Source organism: Eubalaena glacialis, chromosome X (genome assembly GCF_028564815.1).
Source record: "Eubalaena glacialis isolate mEubGla1 chromosome X, mEubGla1.1.hap2.+ XY, whole genome shotgun sequence".
In the NCBI taxonomy this organism is placed as follows: domain Eukaryota; kingdom Metazoa; phylum Chordata; class Mammalia; order Artiodactyla; family Balaenidae; genus Eubalaena; species Eubalaena glacialis.
The window spans coordinates 29,267,423-29,284,092 of record NC_083736.1 but is presented as its reverse complement, the minus strand read 5'-3'; the positions used below and the strand labels follow the sequence as shown (position 1 = coordinate 29,284,092).

The 16,670-nt window shown below is 34.6% G+C and overlaps 1 protein-coding gene across 1 annotated transcript in view; it reads left to right on the top strand.

Moving 5' to 3' along the window:
- DMD (dystrophin) overlaps nt 1-16,670 on the top strand; it is a 1,714,964-nt gene that overhangs the window by 948,322 nt on the left and 749,972 nt on the right. Inside the window, exon 43 of the mRNA XM_061178407.1 lies at nt 11,414-11,578. Within this exon, the coding sequence (XP_061034390.1) occupies nt 11,414-11,578 (165 nt within the window). The remainder of the gene's footprint in view (nt 1-11,413; nt 11,579-16,670) is intronic.

Here is a 16,670-nt window from a genome sequence, read left to right as displayed (position 1 = left end):
GCTATTATTAAAATAGCTAATTTTAACTGACACCTCAAGGACTATCTTTAAAATATTAAGCTATTATAATTTGCTATGATTCTTATTCCTTAGGTAAAATTACACAGATCCTGGCTTAATTTCCCATGAATTTTGGCCAAATGAAACTAAACTAATGAACAAAACAAACAAACACCAAATAAAAAGCAGTGTTTCCTAAGACTCCGAAGGACCTTTTTCTATATCAGCCAGGCTGCTGCTAAGGTCCTTTAAGCAAATCAGAGCAAAGACTGCTGATGTGAAAGACTGTGAAAATCAAATAGCTCTTCCCTTGTTTTAGAATGAGTATGGGCTAGGAGAGAGGGGGAAAGTAAAATATGGGGTTAATTTGTAACAACACATTCTGTGGTGTGCATGTGTCATATTTACATTTTAACTTCTTTGTGAGTTTTATTGTCCTTAGGGTTTAAACAGTATATGATCAAAATCACATTATGTAGTAAAGAGTGTGTGGGTAGGTGGATAGTTACCTGTGTGTAAATCCCTATAAAATCCATTTAGAAGATAAATGATAGCTATTGAAGTTTGGACAAATCAATTTCACCAAATCGCTTTACTTGTCTTATGCCTGTGGGTGCCATTATAGGGCTTGTTGCCTAACTTTAGGGGAGGTTCGAATCAAGGTGAACAGTCAAAAAATACTTTCCATGAACTATGTGTATTATTAAGGATTATTTTACCATGAAGTTAGTTGCTTTTACTGCAAACTAAGAAATTAATGAACAAGAATACTGCCTGTGAACACCAAGGTTTATTTAAAAACCAATATGGGTTTAGTGTGGTAATAAGGGCAGAGTTCTCCAAGGACTGCAAACCTGTTTATTGTACATCAAACTTTACTGACTTTGAAATCTCCCTAGAAATGTTCACTTACCTCTTCATGTATTATGCATTTCAGATCTTCAGCAATAATAACAAAATTCAGGTCTGGTAATGGAGTGGTTATGCAGTGAAACTAATATACACTGTGATTTGATACAGGAGACTTTACTGTTACTTTCACTTAAAACTAGAAGCAGTATAGGAAATATAGATCTTTAAACATTGTAAGTAATAGCCACATACTTTAAAAAGAAAATCCACTTACTTGTAAAGTAAAATCCCAAGAGTTATGCCATTGGGAGGGCGACTGTCCTAAAAATGAATTGTAATTGGTCACTTTAAAATTGTATATGGATTTATAATTTTAAAATGTCTGGTGGCATATAACCATAATGTATATTTTTGTTTTATATCCATTATTCTTTTATTAAATTTCCAGAGGGAAAGAAAATAAATGACCTCCTAGTGAGAGATATTTTACCATGAGACCACTTGTAAAAAAATAATTGAGTTTTGTGCCTGAGAATATCTTTCCTAAGTTCTGGTTCTCCAGTAGCTTTAGTTTATTGAGATAGAAAAATATGCAGGGTGAAATGAGGTCTCCAAATATTTCATACCAAATGTATTTTATCCAAAGGAAGGTAATGTTCTACATGAATTATGTAATTGGTAGTACTAAATTTTGGAAGTTTAGAAAACTTCCAAGAGAGTAGTTTTTAAGATGCCTTCAGAATGCACTGTTACTTAGCTTTTTCCAAGGTGGATGAGTATTGGCAGTGAAGGTTTATACTTAGTCATACAGTGGATGACTTGAATCAACTAAAAAGGCAGTAGATTTATGGATAGTATATAGGGGAATGGCCTGAACAAAAGTAGTTACTAGGTATGTCATCACTGAATTAATTGAATGTTCCTGCGAGTGCTGTAATTAATGTAAATCTAGTCTTGTCTCTAGCTCCAGAATCCATGACATCAGTATAGCTAACAAGAAAATATGTCAAGATTTGAGTCTTCTACGTGTGTTCCTTAATCCTCTTGACTTACCAGATCCTACCCTTTCATACTCCTGTGTTCCCCAAATCACATTTCACCAGAGCAGCTGCCAGGCAAGACCTGTTCTTGCTGTTCTAGTGAGCTTGGGCATTCACACTTAGACTAGAACAAAAAGAAGAGTTAGAAATGTGACATATGTGAGAACATAAGTACTTTGAAGAGAGCTCTGCTTTTATTTGTCAGCTTTGCCTTCTCTCTTCTGTGTCCTATTAGCAAAAGATTGATTGGTTTGTGTGATTGTTCATTTAACAAACGTTATACCATGTAAGGGAAGGTGGTCGGGGTACACAAATATATAAATTCAGTTGTGGCTGTGTGTGTGTGATGTGTGGTTGTGTGTGATGTGTGGTTGTGTGTGTGTGTGTGTGTGTGTGTGTGTGTGTTCGAGCTTTTTTGGAGAGGTAAGGGAGGAAGATACAAGTTGAAGGAGAAGAGTAAAGTAAAGAAAGAAAGCAATAACTGACAGGATCTGATGAAGTAGCACAGATAATAAATGCTACAGAATTTATTAGAAAGAATAATTATTTCCATCCAGAGGGATCAGGCAATCTTCTCTGAGGAGATGGCACTTTCATTACCCAAAACATGAAGGATGGAGAAGGGTTTTATATGTGTCAATTAGGAAAAGAGATAGTTTATTGAGGGAAAAGAAGACATTTTAATGGCAGAGTGGACGATGACCAGGAAAAGAAGACATTTTAATGGCAGAGTGGGCGATGACCCGGAAACAGAAGGAAGAAAAGTCAAGGGGCGTAACAAGAACAATGAAGTCGCCATTTTCACCAAAATGGAGTTTTGTAATTAGAAAGATGTGAAGAATGGTAAATAAGGTCAAATTGTGTTGCAAGCTATTTTTTCAAAAGGCAGGCTAAAGAATTTGGAGAAAATTGTGAATCAGTCCTATGATTTAAGCAAGAAAATGAAACAACGAGTGGCAATTTTGGAAGTTGAATTTGGTAGTTGCAAGGGCAATAGGACTTTATCATCCCACATATTTTCAAAGTTATGAAGAAATTGTAGTAAGATCCAATCAGTAACTAAAGGAATTTATTTCAGGAAATGCTATGAAAGAAAGTGGACTTTCTTTTGTACTCGTATCAGTCTGTTTTCTCAAAGTCATATAGTAAAGGGAAAGGGAGAGAAAATAGTACAGTGGTTAAGAGCAGGTGCTTCTAAACTTCACTTATTGGGTTCAAATTCTGGTTCAGCTACCTCTTATTGGCTGTGTGACCTTAGGCAAGTCACTCAGCTTCTCTGTGTCAGTTTTTCATGTGTAAAATGGGGACAATAGTAGTACCTACATCATAGAGTTGTTATTACTAAATGTCGAGATATCAGAAACACTTAGAATAAAGCTGGGCACATTGTTAAGTACTGCACAAATATTCTGTTTCTGTAGAAGAAGTGTACATGTGTACTTATGTAAAACAGTCATTTTCTTATTAAAAAGCAGTACATATTCATTGCAGAAAAATTAAAAATGCAACTAAGAAAAGGCAATCTGTTAGCCAGAAATTGCAACTGTTAAACTTTTGGTACAGTGTACATTTTTCCATATCACTAAATATTTATCTACAGCACTTTTTAAATGGCTGCAGAGTATTTCACTGGATGGATGTCCCATAATTTTCAACCCATACCCTATTGGTGAGCATGTAAGCTATTTTAAATGTTTTGCATCTATATATGAGGCTCTGGCAAACATTCTTATAGTTGAATATACGTACACATCATTGTCACCTTAAGATAAACTATTAGAAGTAGAAATTGTGGTCTAAGTGTAAGAGTGTGTTTGTATTTGGATATGTACTGTAAAACTCTGCCCCATTCACTCCCAACCCCAACCCTCAGGGATATTCCAGAGTGCTTGCTTACCAGCAGTGTATGAGAAGGGCCAATTCCCTGAACTATTGTTATTGTATGATACCACCATTTAGTAATAAAAGATAAAAATTTTTAAATCGTTGCCAAATCAATCAATTGATTTGAAGCTCACTGTCTGAGTTTTGTTCCTGTAGTTCCTAGTGAAGGTAAACAGTTTAATAGACTTATAGGTACTGTACAGCACAGGGAACTCTGCTCAATATTCTGTAATAACCTAAATGGGAAAAGAATTTGAAAAAGAATAGAAAAACATAGACTTATACGTCAGTTATAGTTCTTTCACGAATTGTCTGTTTCTGATCCTTGTTCATTTGTTTTTCATTTGAGCATTGGTCTTTTTCCTATTGATCTATGACAACGGTTTTATCTTAAGAGTGTCTGTGAAATTATATAAGATGTATTGTTTTTGGTTTTGATTTTTCTTTTGCTTATTTGATTTTTTATGTTAGAAAGTTTCATATTGTAAATTGAAGTTGATCTCTTTATGATTTTTAAATAAAAATTATAGCATTTACATCAAAAGTAAAAGAACATTTTTAAATGAATAACAAATCTACCAAAATATAGAAGTTACTTATTGCAGTTATATGAAGATCATTTAATCATGACTTTGGATTAATCATAATCTAACAATTTATTCAATAAGCAATCTAATTTATCTTGTAGTCTCATATAATAGAGTCATGAATTAACAAATATCAAATAGTAGTTCTTTTGTTTTCAAAATATATTTATATTTGAAATACATTTCATTTATATTGTTTTATATTAAAGTTGACATCTGAATGTGTATCTCATTAGTGATAATGCGAATTAATGGTATAGACTGTTCTCACAAAAATGAAAACTTTTGAAAAGTGTGAATTTTAATACTCCATTTATCAAGTAATATGTTAGATTTGGAAAGATAGCAGAACATATGTTTTGGGAGGGAAGAGAAAAGGAAAGAGTAGAATTTGGAGTCAGGAAAACCCAAGTGCTTAAAGCCAAGTTTTTTCCACTTACTAGTAAACTTAGGAATATTATATATAGTTTTGAGCCTTAATTTCCTCATGCGTTAATTTAAAGGAATGCATACTTTTAAGGCTTTAAAGATATTTTCATGAAATCTTTTAAATTGAAGGAAAAGAAATGCATAAATAAGAAGTGCACAAATAATAACAATAGAAGTTGATGGATTTTTTAAAAAGTTTTCATACCCATGCTCCTAGCACCCAGATCAAGAATTCGAACATTACCCTAGGAGTCTCCCTCATGTTTCTTCCCAGTTATTAACCCTTTCCCAGCTACCACCCTTACCCAAGGATAAGTACTTTTCTGATTTCTAACACCTCTATTAGTTTTGCCTGTCTTTGAGTTAATATAAATGGAATCATACAGTACCTGTATATGCTCTTATGTTTGAATTCTGTTCATCATTATTTTTGTGAGATTCTTCTATGCTATTGCAGGTACCATAGTCTGTTTTCTTATTCTCTTTATAGTGTCCCATTGTGTGAATATACCACAGTTTATCCATTCTACTGTTGGTAGGCATTTGGGTTGTGTCTAGTATGAGGCTATTATGAATAATGCTGTTATGATGTACATGTCCTTTACTGCATGTATGTGCATTTTTCTTTAGGATATACTTGAAATAGAATGGCTGGGTCATAAGATATGTGTGTGTTTGGCTTTGGAAATACCACCAGTTTTCCAATGTAGTTTACCAATTCACTCTCACCAGCAGTGTATGAGAGTTCCACTTGTTCCACATCCTCATCAAGAATATGCAGTTTCATTCTTTTTCCTTTTAACCATTCCAGTGGATGTGAACTGGTACCTCATTGTGTTTTTATTTGTGAGCATTTGATAATTAGAGCCATTTTTATATCCACGTATGTGAAGTTCTTGTGCAAATCTTTTGCCCATTGGGGGGAAAAAACAGTTACCTGTCTTTTTCTCATAGATGTCAGAGTTCTTTGAATACAGCTTCTTTGTCAGATAGATGCATTGTGAATATCTTCTTCCAACTTAGGCCTTGCTTTTTTCTCCTAATGATATCTCTTGATGAATGAAGTTCAGTATGTCAATCTTTTCCTTTATGGCTAGTGCTTTTTATATCTTATTTAAGAAATAATCACTTACCCTAAAATCATCAAGATATTTTCCCATGTTTTCTTTCAGAAACTTTTATTGTTTACCTTTTACATTGAGGTCTACAGCAATCTAGAATTAATTTTTTTGTGTACGGTATAGAGTAGGAGTCAAGATTCTATCCAATTAACCTGGAACCATTTATTGAAAAGATCATCCACAATCCACTTAACTAAAGTGGGCACCATTGTCATAAATTAAGTAAATATATGTAGTCTATTTGTTCTCACAGCCATACCACACATAATTAACTATAATAAATATTGATATCTGCTTGTAAACATTCTTAAACTTTGTTATTTTTCAAAATTGCCTTGGATATTTTTGGCCCTTTGCATTTCCATATAAATCTTAGAGTTGGCGTGTCAATTTTTATTAAAAACTAGCTGCTGCAATTTTGTTAAGGGTTGCACTGAATTTACGCACTATTTGAAGAGAACTGATATTCTTACAGTATTGGAACTTTTAATCGGTTCCTTCAATTGGCTCCTTCCAATAGAGGAACAAGGTATATTCCTCTTTTTGCTTAGGTTTTCCTTAATCTCTCAGTAATGTTTGTAGTTTTTAGGGTAGATGGCTTGCTTTTTGGTATGAATTACCAAATTACTCCCTACAAATGTAAGAATTTATCCTAAAATGTAAGAGTGCTTACTCTCCAGAATTCTGACAAATAACCTTTTTAAAAAGCCAATATAATAGACAAGTGATGGTATATCATTGCTGTTTTAATTTGCATTTGATTGATTACTTAGTGGTTGGACTTTTCTCTTGTTTATTGGTTGTTTGCATTTTTTGCCAAATTCCTGTTCATATTCTCTATCCAATTTTCCAGTAGATTTTCCATCTCCATTCTTTGAAAGATCTTTTTATATGTGATAATATTACCCTTTGTTTGATAAATGCTACAAATATTCCCAGTTGTTATTTGTTTTTAGTTCTGCTGCCTTAATTTCTAGATGAACAATACAAATGTTATATTTAATAGTTTATCCACACTCCTATCACTTCTAAAGGGCTTCCCCACACCAATATTTCATTCTAGTTCTGCTCTTATTAATTTTTTTACACCTAACACTTTAATTTCTCTAGAATATTTTTGGTGTAAGATATGAAGTCAGTATTTAGTATCTGTTTATTTCTAAAACAGTCACCTCTATTTATCTTAATACTAAAACTTCTACACATTTGAAATTAAAATTGAAAAACTGAAAGTAAAGGAAACCTAATCTTCTGTGAAATTAGGTCAAGATTTGGTTAGATACTAAATTAACACATAAGGGAACTGAATGTGTTTAAGTGTTTTCTTTCACCACAGGGCACATGTTGTATGAAGAGCATGGTTTTTTAATACTTAAAAAGATTATTAGGAAAAATGACACATTTTACTAGTAAAGCGTTTCTGTCCATATTTTGATAAGAATATGAAGTAGTAAATATAACAGTAAATTTCTTTAAAGCACATAGAAACTGACACAAAACTTACTCTTATTTTACATCATAAATTATTTGTATCTGTTATCTTTTTCCATGAACTATGTAGAAGAAGCCATCAGTTCCTGAAGACTGTTTTGAAGGGCGGAGAGGGAGCACAGAAATTATGTGCTAGAAGGTCTCAAATTACACCCTATCATTAACTAAGTGATGTTGTCCTGGGAAAATAATCAGAAGATTTTTGACTGATGGCTTTAGACATGTTATATCCTATTAATCATGATTTGTTATTAAAATATATAAAGTATAATTTCTCCCCACTACTTTTTGGTGAGAAGAAAAGCTAGTAGTTTTCCTTTGTAAATTAACTTATATCTTTGCAAAGGTAATACATTTATATTTTTCAAAAATTAAAAAATATAGTGAAAAATCCCCCACCCCATCTACCATCTGCCCTACCATCCCCAAACATTGATTTTAGTTCCAGAAATATACCTACAAGGTGAATTCCTAGAAGTAAAAGTTCTGGGTCAAAGGTTATATGCATTTGATAGATATTGCCAAATTGCCATCCCATTGGCCATGTATAAGAGTCTGAGTTTTCCACAGCCTTGTCAGCATAGTGTGTTTTTAGACTTGGATTTTGTTATCAGTACAATAGTTGAAAGTTTTAGATCTCTCATTGTGGCCAAAGCATAACTTCTTTTTGTATGTTTAAAATCCATTTGTGGTTTTTTTTTTTGAACTGCCCTTAAATTTTGTCCTATTTTCTTTTTGGTTGTTGGTCTTATTCATATTAATTTGCAGATACTCTCTTATGGGTTAGGAAAATTAATACGTTATCTGAGATGTCTGTCACGAATATTTTCTTTCATAATTTGTCATTTGTCCTTTAACTTTGCTTTTAGTTTTCTTTACCATGCATAAGTTTCTGATTTTTATACAGTCCAATTTACTAATATTTTTGTTTTTTAATTAAAGCTGTTTAACCTGAGGATAAAATTACATTTTTTTTTATGTCGTTGACTACTCTGGACATGTATTGCTTCTTACATTGAGAAAAAAAGAAATTAATCCTGAATCTGGAAATTGTTTTTCTTTCATTCAACAGATATTTATTGAAGACCTATCGTGTAGGAACCTAGTTCATCCAGAAATTAAATGTAAATAACAAATTAAATAGTATAAAGTAAATGCTATGATAGTGGGAAACACAAGGTCTTTGAGGCTGTATCTAATGTAGGTATCATAACTAAGCTGAAAACTACTTGTGTCATTTAGTTATTGTAGATGTTAGTCAAATCTCACCCATTGTACTGTTTTCTGTCAGGGGTTGTTCTATCTCTATAACCAGGAAGGAATGAGTTAGGAGGATGAGAAGGAAACCAACAGGCTTCGCTAAAAGTTATCCAGATTTCTGCACTTATATATAAAGCCTAAATAAAACGTGAACTGTTTTGTGATCAGATATAAAAATGAGTTTGCAACTCGATTTTTAGAGATTTTAGGAATGTATGATGGCTATTATTTCCAGTAGCTTCAGAATCTAGAGGCTCTTAGATGCTGTGCATTGAAGCAATAAAATGCTTTTTACAGTTACTTGTGAGTAGAAAATGATCCAATAAAAATAAACTGTTTAGTTCCCTCCTTATAAATGCTGAAAAAGATAAGTTGAGGGCATTATTAGATTATATATATTATGCATGGAATTATATTTGTGATATCAGCTATAACACACTCACATACGCATATTGGATTGGCCAAAAATCCGTCTTACGGAAAACCCGAATGAACTTTTTGGCCAATCCAATATGTGTATGTGAGAGTGCTACGGGAAAACCCAAACGAACTTTTTGGCCAACCCAATACATGTATAAATATAGTTCAGCGCTGTAGATGTCCTTATGGGTTAGAACTCATGAAATTCAAATAGGCCTTCATCTAATAGTATGTTTACTTGGCTTTATAGCAGGATACAAGTGAGACAAAGCAGATACAGTATCATGATTCATTATTCATGGGCAGACATTCCATGCTACCCACACACATTGCTTCTTTTGACTCCTTATCCACACAGGGAAAAGCTGCCAGGGGTGAAAGCCAGAGTTTGTGCAGGTCACTTTAAATAGAAGCCACAGCCTCTATTTCCCTTCTGTCTTTTACTCCATTTTAGTCATATAGGCCCAAGGTCCTAATATCAACTCACAGCTTCTCCAATCCAGGCATAGTTCCATACAACAAGCAAGCCAGCCCCAGCATTTCCCATTCATCTTAAAGTTAGTGTCCCAAGAAAACATTGTTGTGGGAACCTAAGGTCAATCCCAGGCTGGCCTGCATCAGCGCAGGCTAGATGTTAACCCTTTACTCATGCATTTGCATGCACTTTACAAAATATATACAAATGTATTCACAATATATTTCAAAATACATATTGTCCACATATAATAAGAGCTTATATAATGTTCTTTCCCCTATAAATTAATTGATTGGTTATTTTGTCCACTAATGTATCTCCTTTTCACCCCACAACTCTTGGGTCTAAATAAAGAATATAATGCTCACTAGTTAGCTCTTTTAGAAGTTTCTGAAACGATTGGTCCAAAGTATGGGGCATTGTTTAGATGATGTGCTACTATATTAGTATGCTTATCTAGTTTACTTTTAAAATGTTTTCTATTATTACTCATAATATCATGATAATATATAATAGATGCATATTGTAACATTTGTGTTCATATTACAATGTAATATTATATTTATATTATTAGTAGAGTATAATTAATAATATCATAAAGAGTTGCCATTGCAAGTTCACACTCTTTATTCCTGCGTACCTGTTTTAGCCCTTGATAATCTGAAGAAAAAGGCTTTACTCTTGCTTATCTGTCTCTCTGCATACACTTGAGTTGGAGCAATAATCACTAGCATTGAATGATTTTATTATCATTCACTATCATGCAGAATATTGCTGTAAACTATTTACATGGATTACTTTATTTAATCCTTACTCTGACTCTATGAAGCAGGTACTATCATTGTCCTCATTCTATAAGAGAAGGCATTGGGAGTTAAGGAAAACTTGGCTAAAGTGTTAACAAAAGGGATGGAAACATGATTTTTTTTTTTTTTTTTTGGCCGCGGGGCATGCGGGATCTTACTTCCCAGACCAGGGATCGAACCCATGTCCCCTGCAGTGGAAGCACAGAGTCCTAACCACTGGACTGCCAGGGTATTCCAGAACCCCAATTTAAAACCAAGCAGCGTAACTCTAGACCTCACAATGTTGAACAGCATACAACACTGCTTCCCAAGTTATTTACGGTTTTCAACCAGGGATAAAATTATAGAAGGTTATAAAATTGGGATAATAGTATCTGTATGATAGAGTTGTTGGGCAGATTAAAGAAGACAATAAATGTGAAACTTCCAAACACGGTTGCTTGGCACATAGTAAGTCCTTAATAAAAATCACTTATAATCATTCCATGATAGTTTACTCTAATTCAGATGTTCTTTTTACTTTTCATTCCAATCATCTGATTCTGTTTTACTTGGTTATACTAGAGCTCGCAAACTACAGATCACAAAAATGCTTACCTCACCAGTCTTCTTTGTACATAAAAGAATTTCCTCGTACAATTTTCCTTAACATAAAAGAAAGTTAGAAACAAGTACAAAGGCAGAGAGTCTGGCATATAATACACAAGACACTATTATGTTTAATGAATGAGTGGGTAAGTGAAGAATACACTTCTTTACTTTCGTCGGTCGGAGTTGGGTGTGCATTTGTGTGGGTGTGTGTTTGGTATTTCAATAAAAGGCTTATTGTCTTCAAAGTATAGAATTTTGGAAAGACTATTAATCAATGATTTGTAATACATGAATTAAATCCTAATGTGTAACACATGTATGTAATCAATATCATGCTGTTAAAATACCAAATTCCATAAATTTCTATAACATTTCATAACAAATAGCTTTTGAAAACATTTCTTTTTCCTTTTTTTTTTTAAATCATGAGACTCTTTTACATTGTTTTTCCCTATAGGTTTCTAGAGTTTTACCTGAGAAACAAGGAGAAATTGAGGCTCACATAAAAGACCTTGGACAGCTTGAAGAGCAATTAAATCATCTGCTTCTGTGGCTGTCTCCTATTAGGAATCAGTTGGAAATTTACAACCAACCAAATCAAACAGGACCATTTGACATTAAGGTAAAGACTTTTTGCTCTAAATATTATTTTTCAAGAGTGGCAATATCACTGAAATAAATTTCTCATTTGTTATCATCATCACCATCATCATTGTTGTTATAACGCTAATAATAATTATTATTACTTGAGTAGCATTTTTTGTTTTTTCTTCTGGCATTTACTAGCAATGATGTTTCATTGAACTCATATCACCAGAATGTCTTCATTATACTTGTTACTACGATCCATTTTCCATCCCTACTTGAATTGTACTTAATATGTTTGTAGACTCCTTATCTAAAACTGAAGTCATTTTGGAGACTAAGTGCCTACAAAGTGAAGTATAGACTCCTTAGTAGACATTATAAAACCCTCTCAGACTGACTCCAGTTTACCTTGGTATCCTCTTATTCTGCCAACAATCTCCTCTTGTATTCTAGATACAACAAATTATATAGTATCTTTATATGCATGTGGTTTCATGCCATGTCTGTGTTCTTGATCTTCTCTCTTCTTTAAATGACTTCTGTCTCATTTTTTGGCATGATGAATTTTCCTCCATCCATTAAGACTGAATTCAATGTCATTGCTTCTTCAAAGCCTTCTTACATACCCCTAGTAGAGTGAAAAACCCTTTTAGGATTGCTTATAAACCTCTGTATCCATCTCCTATAGTCTTTGTACATTGATCGACACTTAAATTTTAGAGACCTGAGTACCTCATCACACTGTTCTTTGAACGCACAAGGCATCTTCTTACTTATCTCCCTGTCCCACTCATTTCTGAACACCCCCATCCCAGGGCTCAGTGTATGGTGGGTACTTGTAAGCATTTTTAAATCAATGAATAAAGATGTTAATGAGGCATCCAGAATGGTAATGAGATGCTATAGGTAAGCTTAGGGCTCCAGACAAACATGCCAATTGGACACCACCATCTCCTCCTCTTAGTGTCCCTGTACACATTGATTGTTCCTATCTTTTCTCCCTTCCCAGGAGCCCATTTCAAGGATTTGTCCCAATATAATTCCCTTTTTTTTGCATCTCCTATGGGCCAACAACATTAAGTGGCCAATCACATAAACCAATTCAATTGAAAGCACAGCCTATTAATTAATGTAATGATGGGTAACTTCAGACTAAATAAGTTAAATAATATCTTTGAGAAAAGTTTTTTCTTTTAATTCATTGACCCAAATTATTCAGTTTATTTGCTTTCCAGGACTATAACAACCTAATGGTTTTATCACTATCTAGTTGGTGTTTTGCTAGGAGATAAGTATAAAAGCAAGTGTGAGGATCTTTTAGAGAAGAGTTAATGAACATTTAGGAAGGATGTACTTGCGTGAGGAAAAGAGAGAGATACAGAAAGGTTTGCCACACCTAAAATGAGTTATATTTGCAAAGTGCACTGCACTACTTTTACCTTACTTCTTCTTGACATGTTTGCATCTCCCATTCTGATAGCTACCCACCAGAGCTGATGATAAGTCACAAGTAGACATCATTTCACCAGTGCAAAACCCAGGCTACTCAACCAGTGGCATGGTCTTGGGTTCAGTTTGACAATTAAATTCAAGTCACAATAGGTTTTACCCAGAACAAATTTAGTTAACTTTAAGAAAGTATACAGGAAGGACAAGTGAAAACATAGCCAGCGCAGTGATGACAGAGTGGAGGTCTTGACACCAAGGTGCAGCTTCTGATGGACCCGTCACCCTGCATTTGAGTCATGTGTGGTCACAGGGACAAGACTGGGTGAGTGCAAAGCACATCATCATGCAGGGAAGCCATCAGTTCTGGTATCCTTTCAGTTTTTCCACCTAACTAGCACCTAGCGTCCTCAGAGGTATTTGACTAGCACCCCTTCTCCAGTGCAACTGCATCTCATCAATACTGATTTTTCATTACTCAATAAATAATCTCAACAAAGAAGGACAGTTACTTGGTCCAATGAACAATAACCTCAGCCAGATTCTCAATTATCTTGGATCGAGTATATTCTTAAGTATCTCTTGATTTAGTGTGACGAGAGGAAAGGCCATAAACTCTTTATTCCCAACCAGAAATAGCTTTTGGGAACTCAGATATAAAAGCACTCAGATTTAAATACAATCTTCGGTTAGAATGTGCTTCTTCACTAAAATAATGAAAAATATATTCAATGTGAGCTTTCTCTCTACATGGAATATATTTAAGAGAAAAGATAACAAAATCCTCTGATACAAATGGATGTTGTTGACCCAACCAAAGTAACTTTAGTCCCAATGTGTGTACCCCAGAATAGTGCTCAAATATTAAAAACTTTCATTGAGCCTTTGTCCATGGCCCATAGGTTCCTGCCAAATGGGTCCCTGCAGTTTAGCATGAAAGCTACTCTCAGCTGTGTTAATCACTTTCCTTTATTAAAGCTCCAAGACACCACTCTCACTGCTGTGTATAGTTTCAGGAGTCATGATATTTGCCCTCCTGCAGCTCAGTCTAAATCACTGAGGGGAGAGGCAGCTGCTTTTTCCCTGGCAGTAAAACTCCTTGGCTTCAGTCCTCTGTGCATATCCTGAGTTTTTCATCTCTGGAGTGTAGATTTCAAAAATATTCCTTTAGCCTTTTTCTTCTGCTTGTGGCTGTATCCAAGGCAAAAAAAAGATCATAAAATCGTATATATGATGACTCAAAAAATTCTTCCTATAAACCCCTAACTTGTAATCAGGAAATAATGACCTGTGTGAATAATTTACTAACCTACCTAGTTCTTTATCCTTCTTTGTCTAGCTTCTATCTATATTCACTGTCTAATGAATTATTTATTAAGATTGCACAGAGTTCTTCTGCTAAAAGATATGCGATTTTAATCTGTACAGCCTTCTATAGCCCTCTGCTTAGAGATTAAACTTTTTTTTTCAGTTAAAGAAATATGGGAAAATGGACTTGGCTTAACTTCAAACTACTGGAAACCAAGAAGTTTGTATACAGCTTTGAGGACATGCCCATTTTTTAACACAGAGAGAGAAACACCTTTTAAAAAAATCTTAGGAATGAGTTAATGCAAAGAAAATAGATGCACAAGCAGCCTCTATTTCCTAAATTTAAAGAAATTGTCCTTGTCTGGCCATGGTGGCCATGGCTTCCTCTGAAAAAAAAGGGCCTAAGGCCTTGCCATCCAGGTGATTTGTTTTCTCTAGTCAAACTCTGAGCACCTGTTAGAAAAATATGTAATATGCTCTGTGAGCCTCGGTTTTGCCTGCTTCGCACTTCATGCTTATTGATGAAATGCAGCTAGCTGTGTAATGAAACCCAAATAAAAAAAGCCTTAAGGGCTCTGTTCTAATACATTGTTTATGCTGGAGTGAAAATTGACTGCACATCGCTTGGTTTGTGCAATTTACTCCCGAAATATTCTTATTCAGGAAATCCTGCAAATAGCAATATTCATCTTGAAAATCACCTCACAGAACCCTTAGCAAGCTGAGAAACATAATCAATGAGATCGTGATGTAGAGGGTGAAAATTAGGCATAATCACAGCCCTTTCCCATCAGTCAGCCCACTAGAAGGCATGCCTTTGAATTTTGATTTTCAAATGTACTCTCAATTTAGACACCAAATATGTTGATTTTAGATTAAAGAAATGATAATTGAATGCTAAGAACCAGGAACCAGTTAAATTTTCTATGAAGGGTCTTATGCTTTTAATCTTTAATGAATGCTTTCAATAATGACCTGGAGATATACTACTTATCTGACATGAAACTGCCTAACTACTGCTTTCCAAACTTTTTAAAAATTAATTAATTAATTTATTTATTTATTTTGGCCGTGCTATGTGGCATGTGGGATCTTTCTTCCCTGACCAGGGATCAAACACATGCCCCTTGCTTTGGAAGCGCAGTCTTAACCACTGGACTGCCAGGGAAGGCCTCCAAACCTTTTATTTAAATATGAGGTGGGGAGGGGGCACATAATTTTATGTTGTCTTACTGACTATATTATGCTCATATTGATGACAGGGAGGGTTTTTTCCTCCCCTCAAGAATGACTTTCCACCTGTGGTCCATTAAAAAGCATGACAGTGTTGTACTGACTCTTCCTTACCATGTAAGACACTTAATTGTCCATGATATCAAATCCACACTGAAAAGTACCAAAGGACACAACTGTAGTGACTGAATGTTAAAGTATCTGAACACCAAAATCCTTCTCTGCATGTGTTCACATTGCTGTGAGTGTTGTCAAAGAAAAATTGCGTGGGACAACTTAATACGCAAGTAAGACTTTATTCAAGACTATTGCAATAGGGGAGAGAGATTGACCTCAACTCCATTGAAAGAAAAGGCAAGAAAGATTTTAGGCATTGGGATGAGCTAGGGGAGAAGTACTAGAGGACATTAACAGGGAGGTTGGTTCTTGTGATTAGGCCATCTGTGTTTGCTAGCTGTCACTTATTGAAGGTAAACTACTGTCTTCCCACAGAGACTAGGAGATAGGGTACTATCCTTCTGGATGTTCACATTTCAAAAAGATGGCTCCCAGGTCCTTGAAAAAGCTATTCCTGGGTTGTAAAAGATTTACATCTCAAAAGGGCAGAGAAGGAATTTATAACAGAAAGTTTTCTAAAGTAAATGTGCTAAGAAAAGAGATGTCAGTCCTATAATCAGGAAGAAACCTATCTAAATTTTAATCAAGCTAAAGGAGAATGTTACAGCCATCTTTGTCAGTCCCTTTTTTGTTCAAGGGAAACTTGGTTTCTGATTGAACGACTTAGGAAAGCTACTCCATGTAGTTCATTTTAGAAGCTTTCTGTTGTTGAAAGACTAGTTGAACTGACTCTGAGACTTGGGTGTAGAGGATATTTGCTGGATGGTGTGAGCAATCAGGTATTTAATGAGGGAGCTTTTTATGCAGGTAAGAAGAAGAAAGATTAATTGTTAGAGCAGACTATAAACCCAGTTTCTGACGCCAGAGGGTAGCCACTTAAGAAAATTCCTAGATGTTGTGCTGGAAGCATTTTTAGATAATGAAGTGAGGATGGCAGTGGCCATTTGATGGATTTCTTGGTTTGCAGCTTGAATGTTTTTGGTGATGGCACAGACATCAGAGAGGTTTTAGTAAGATTG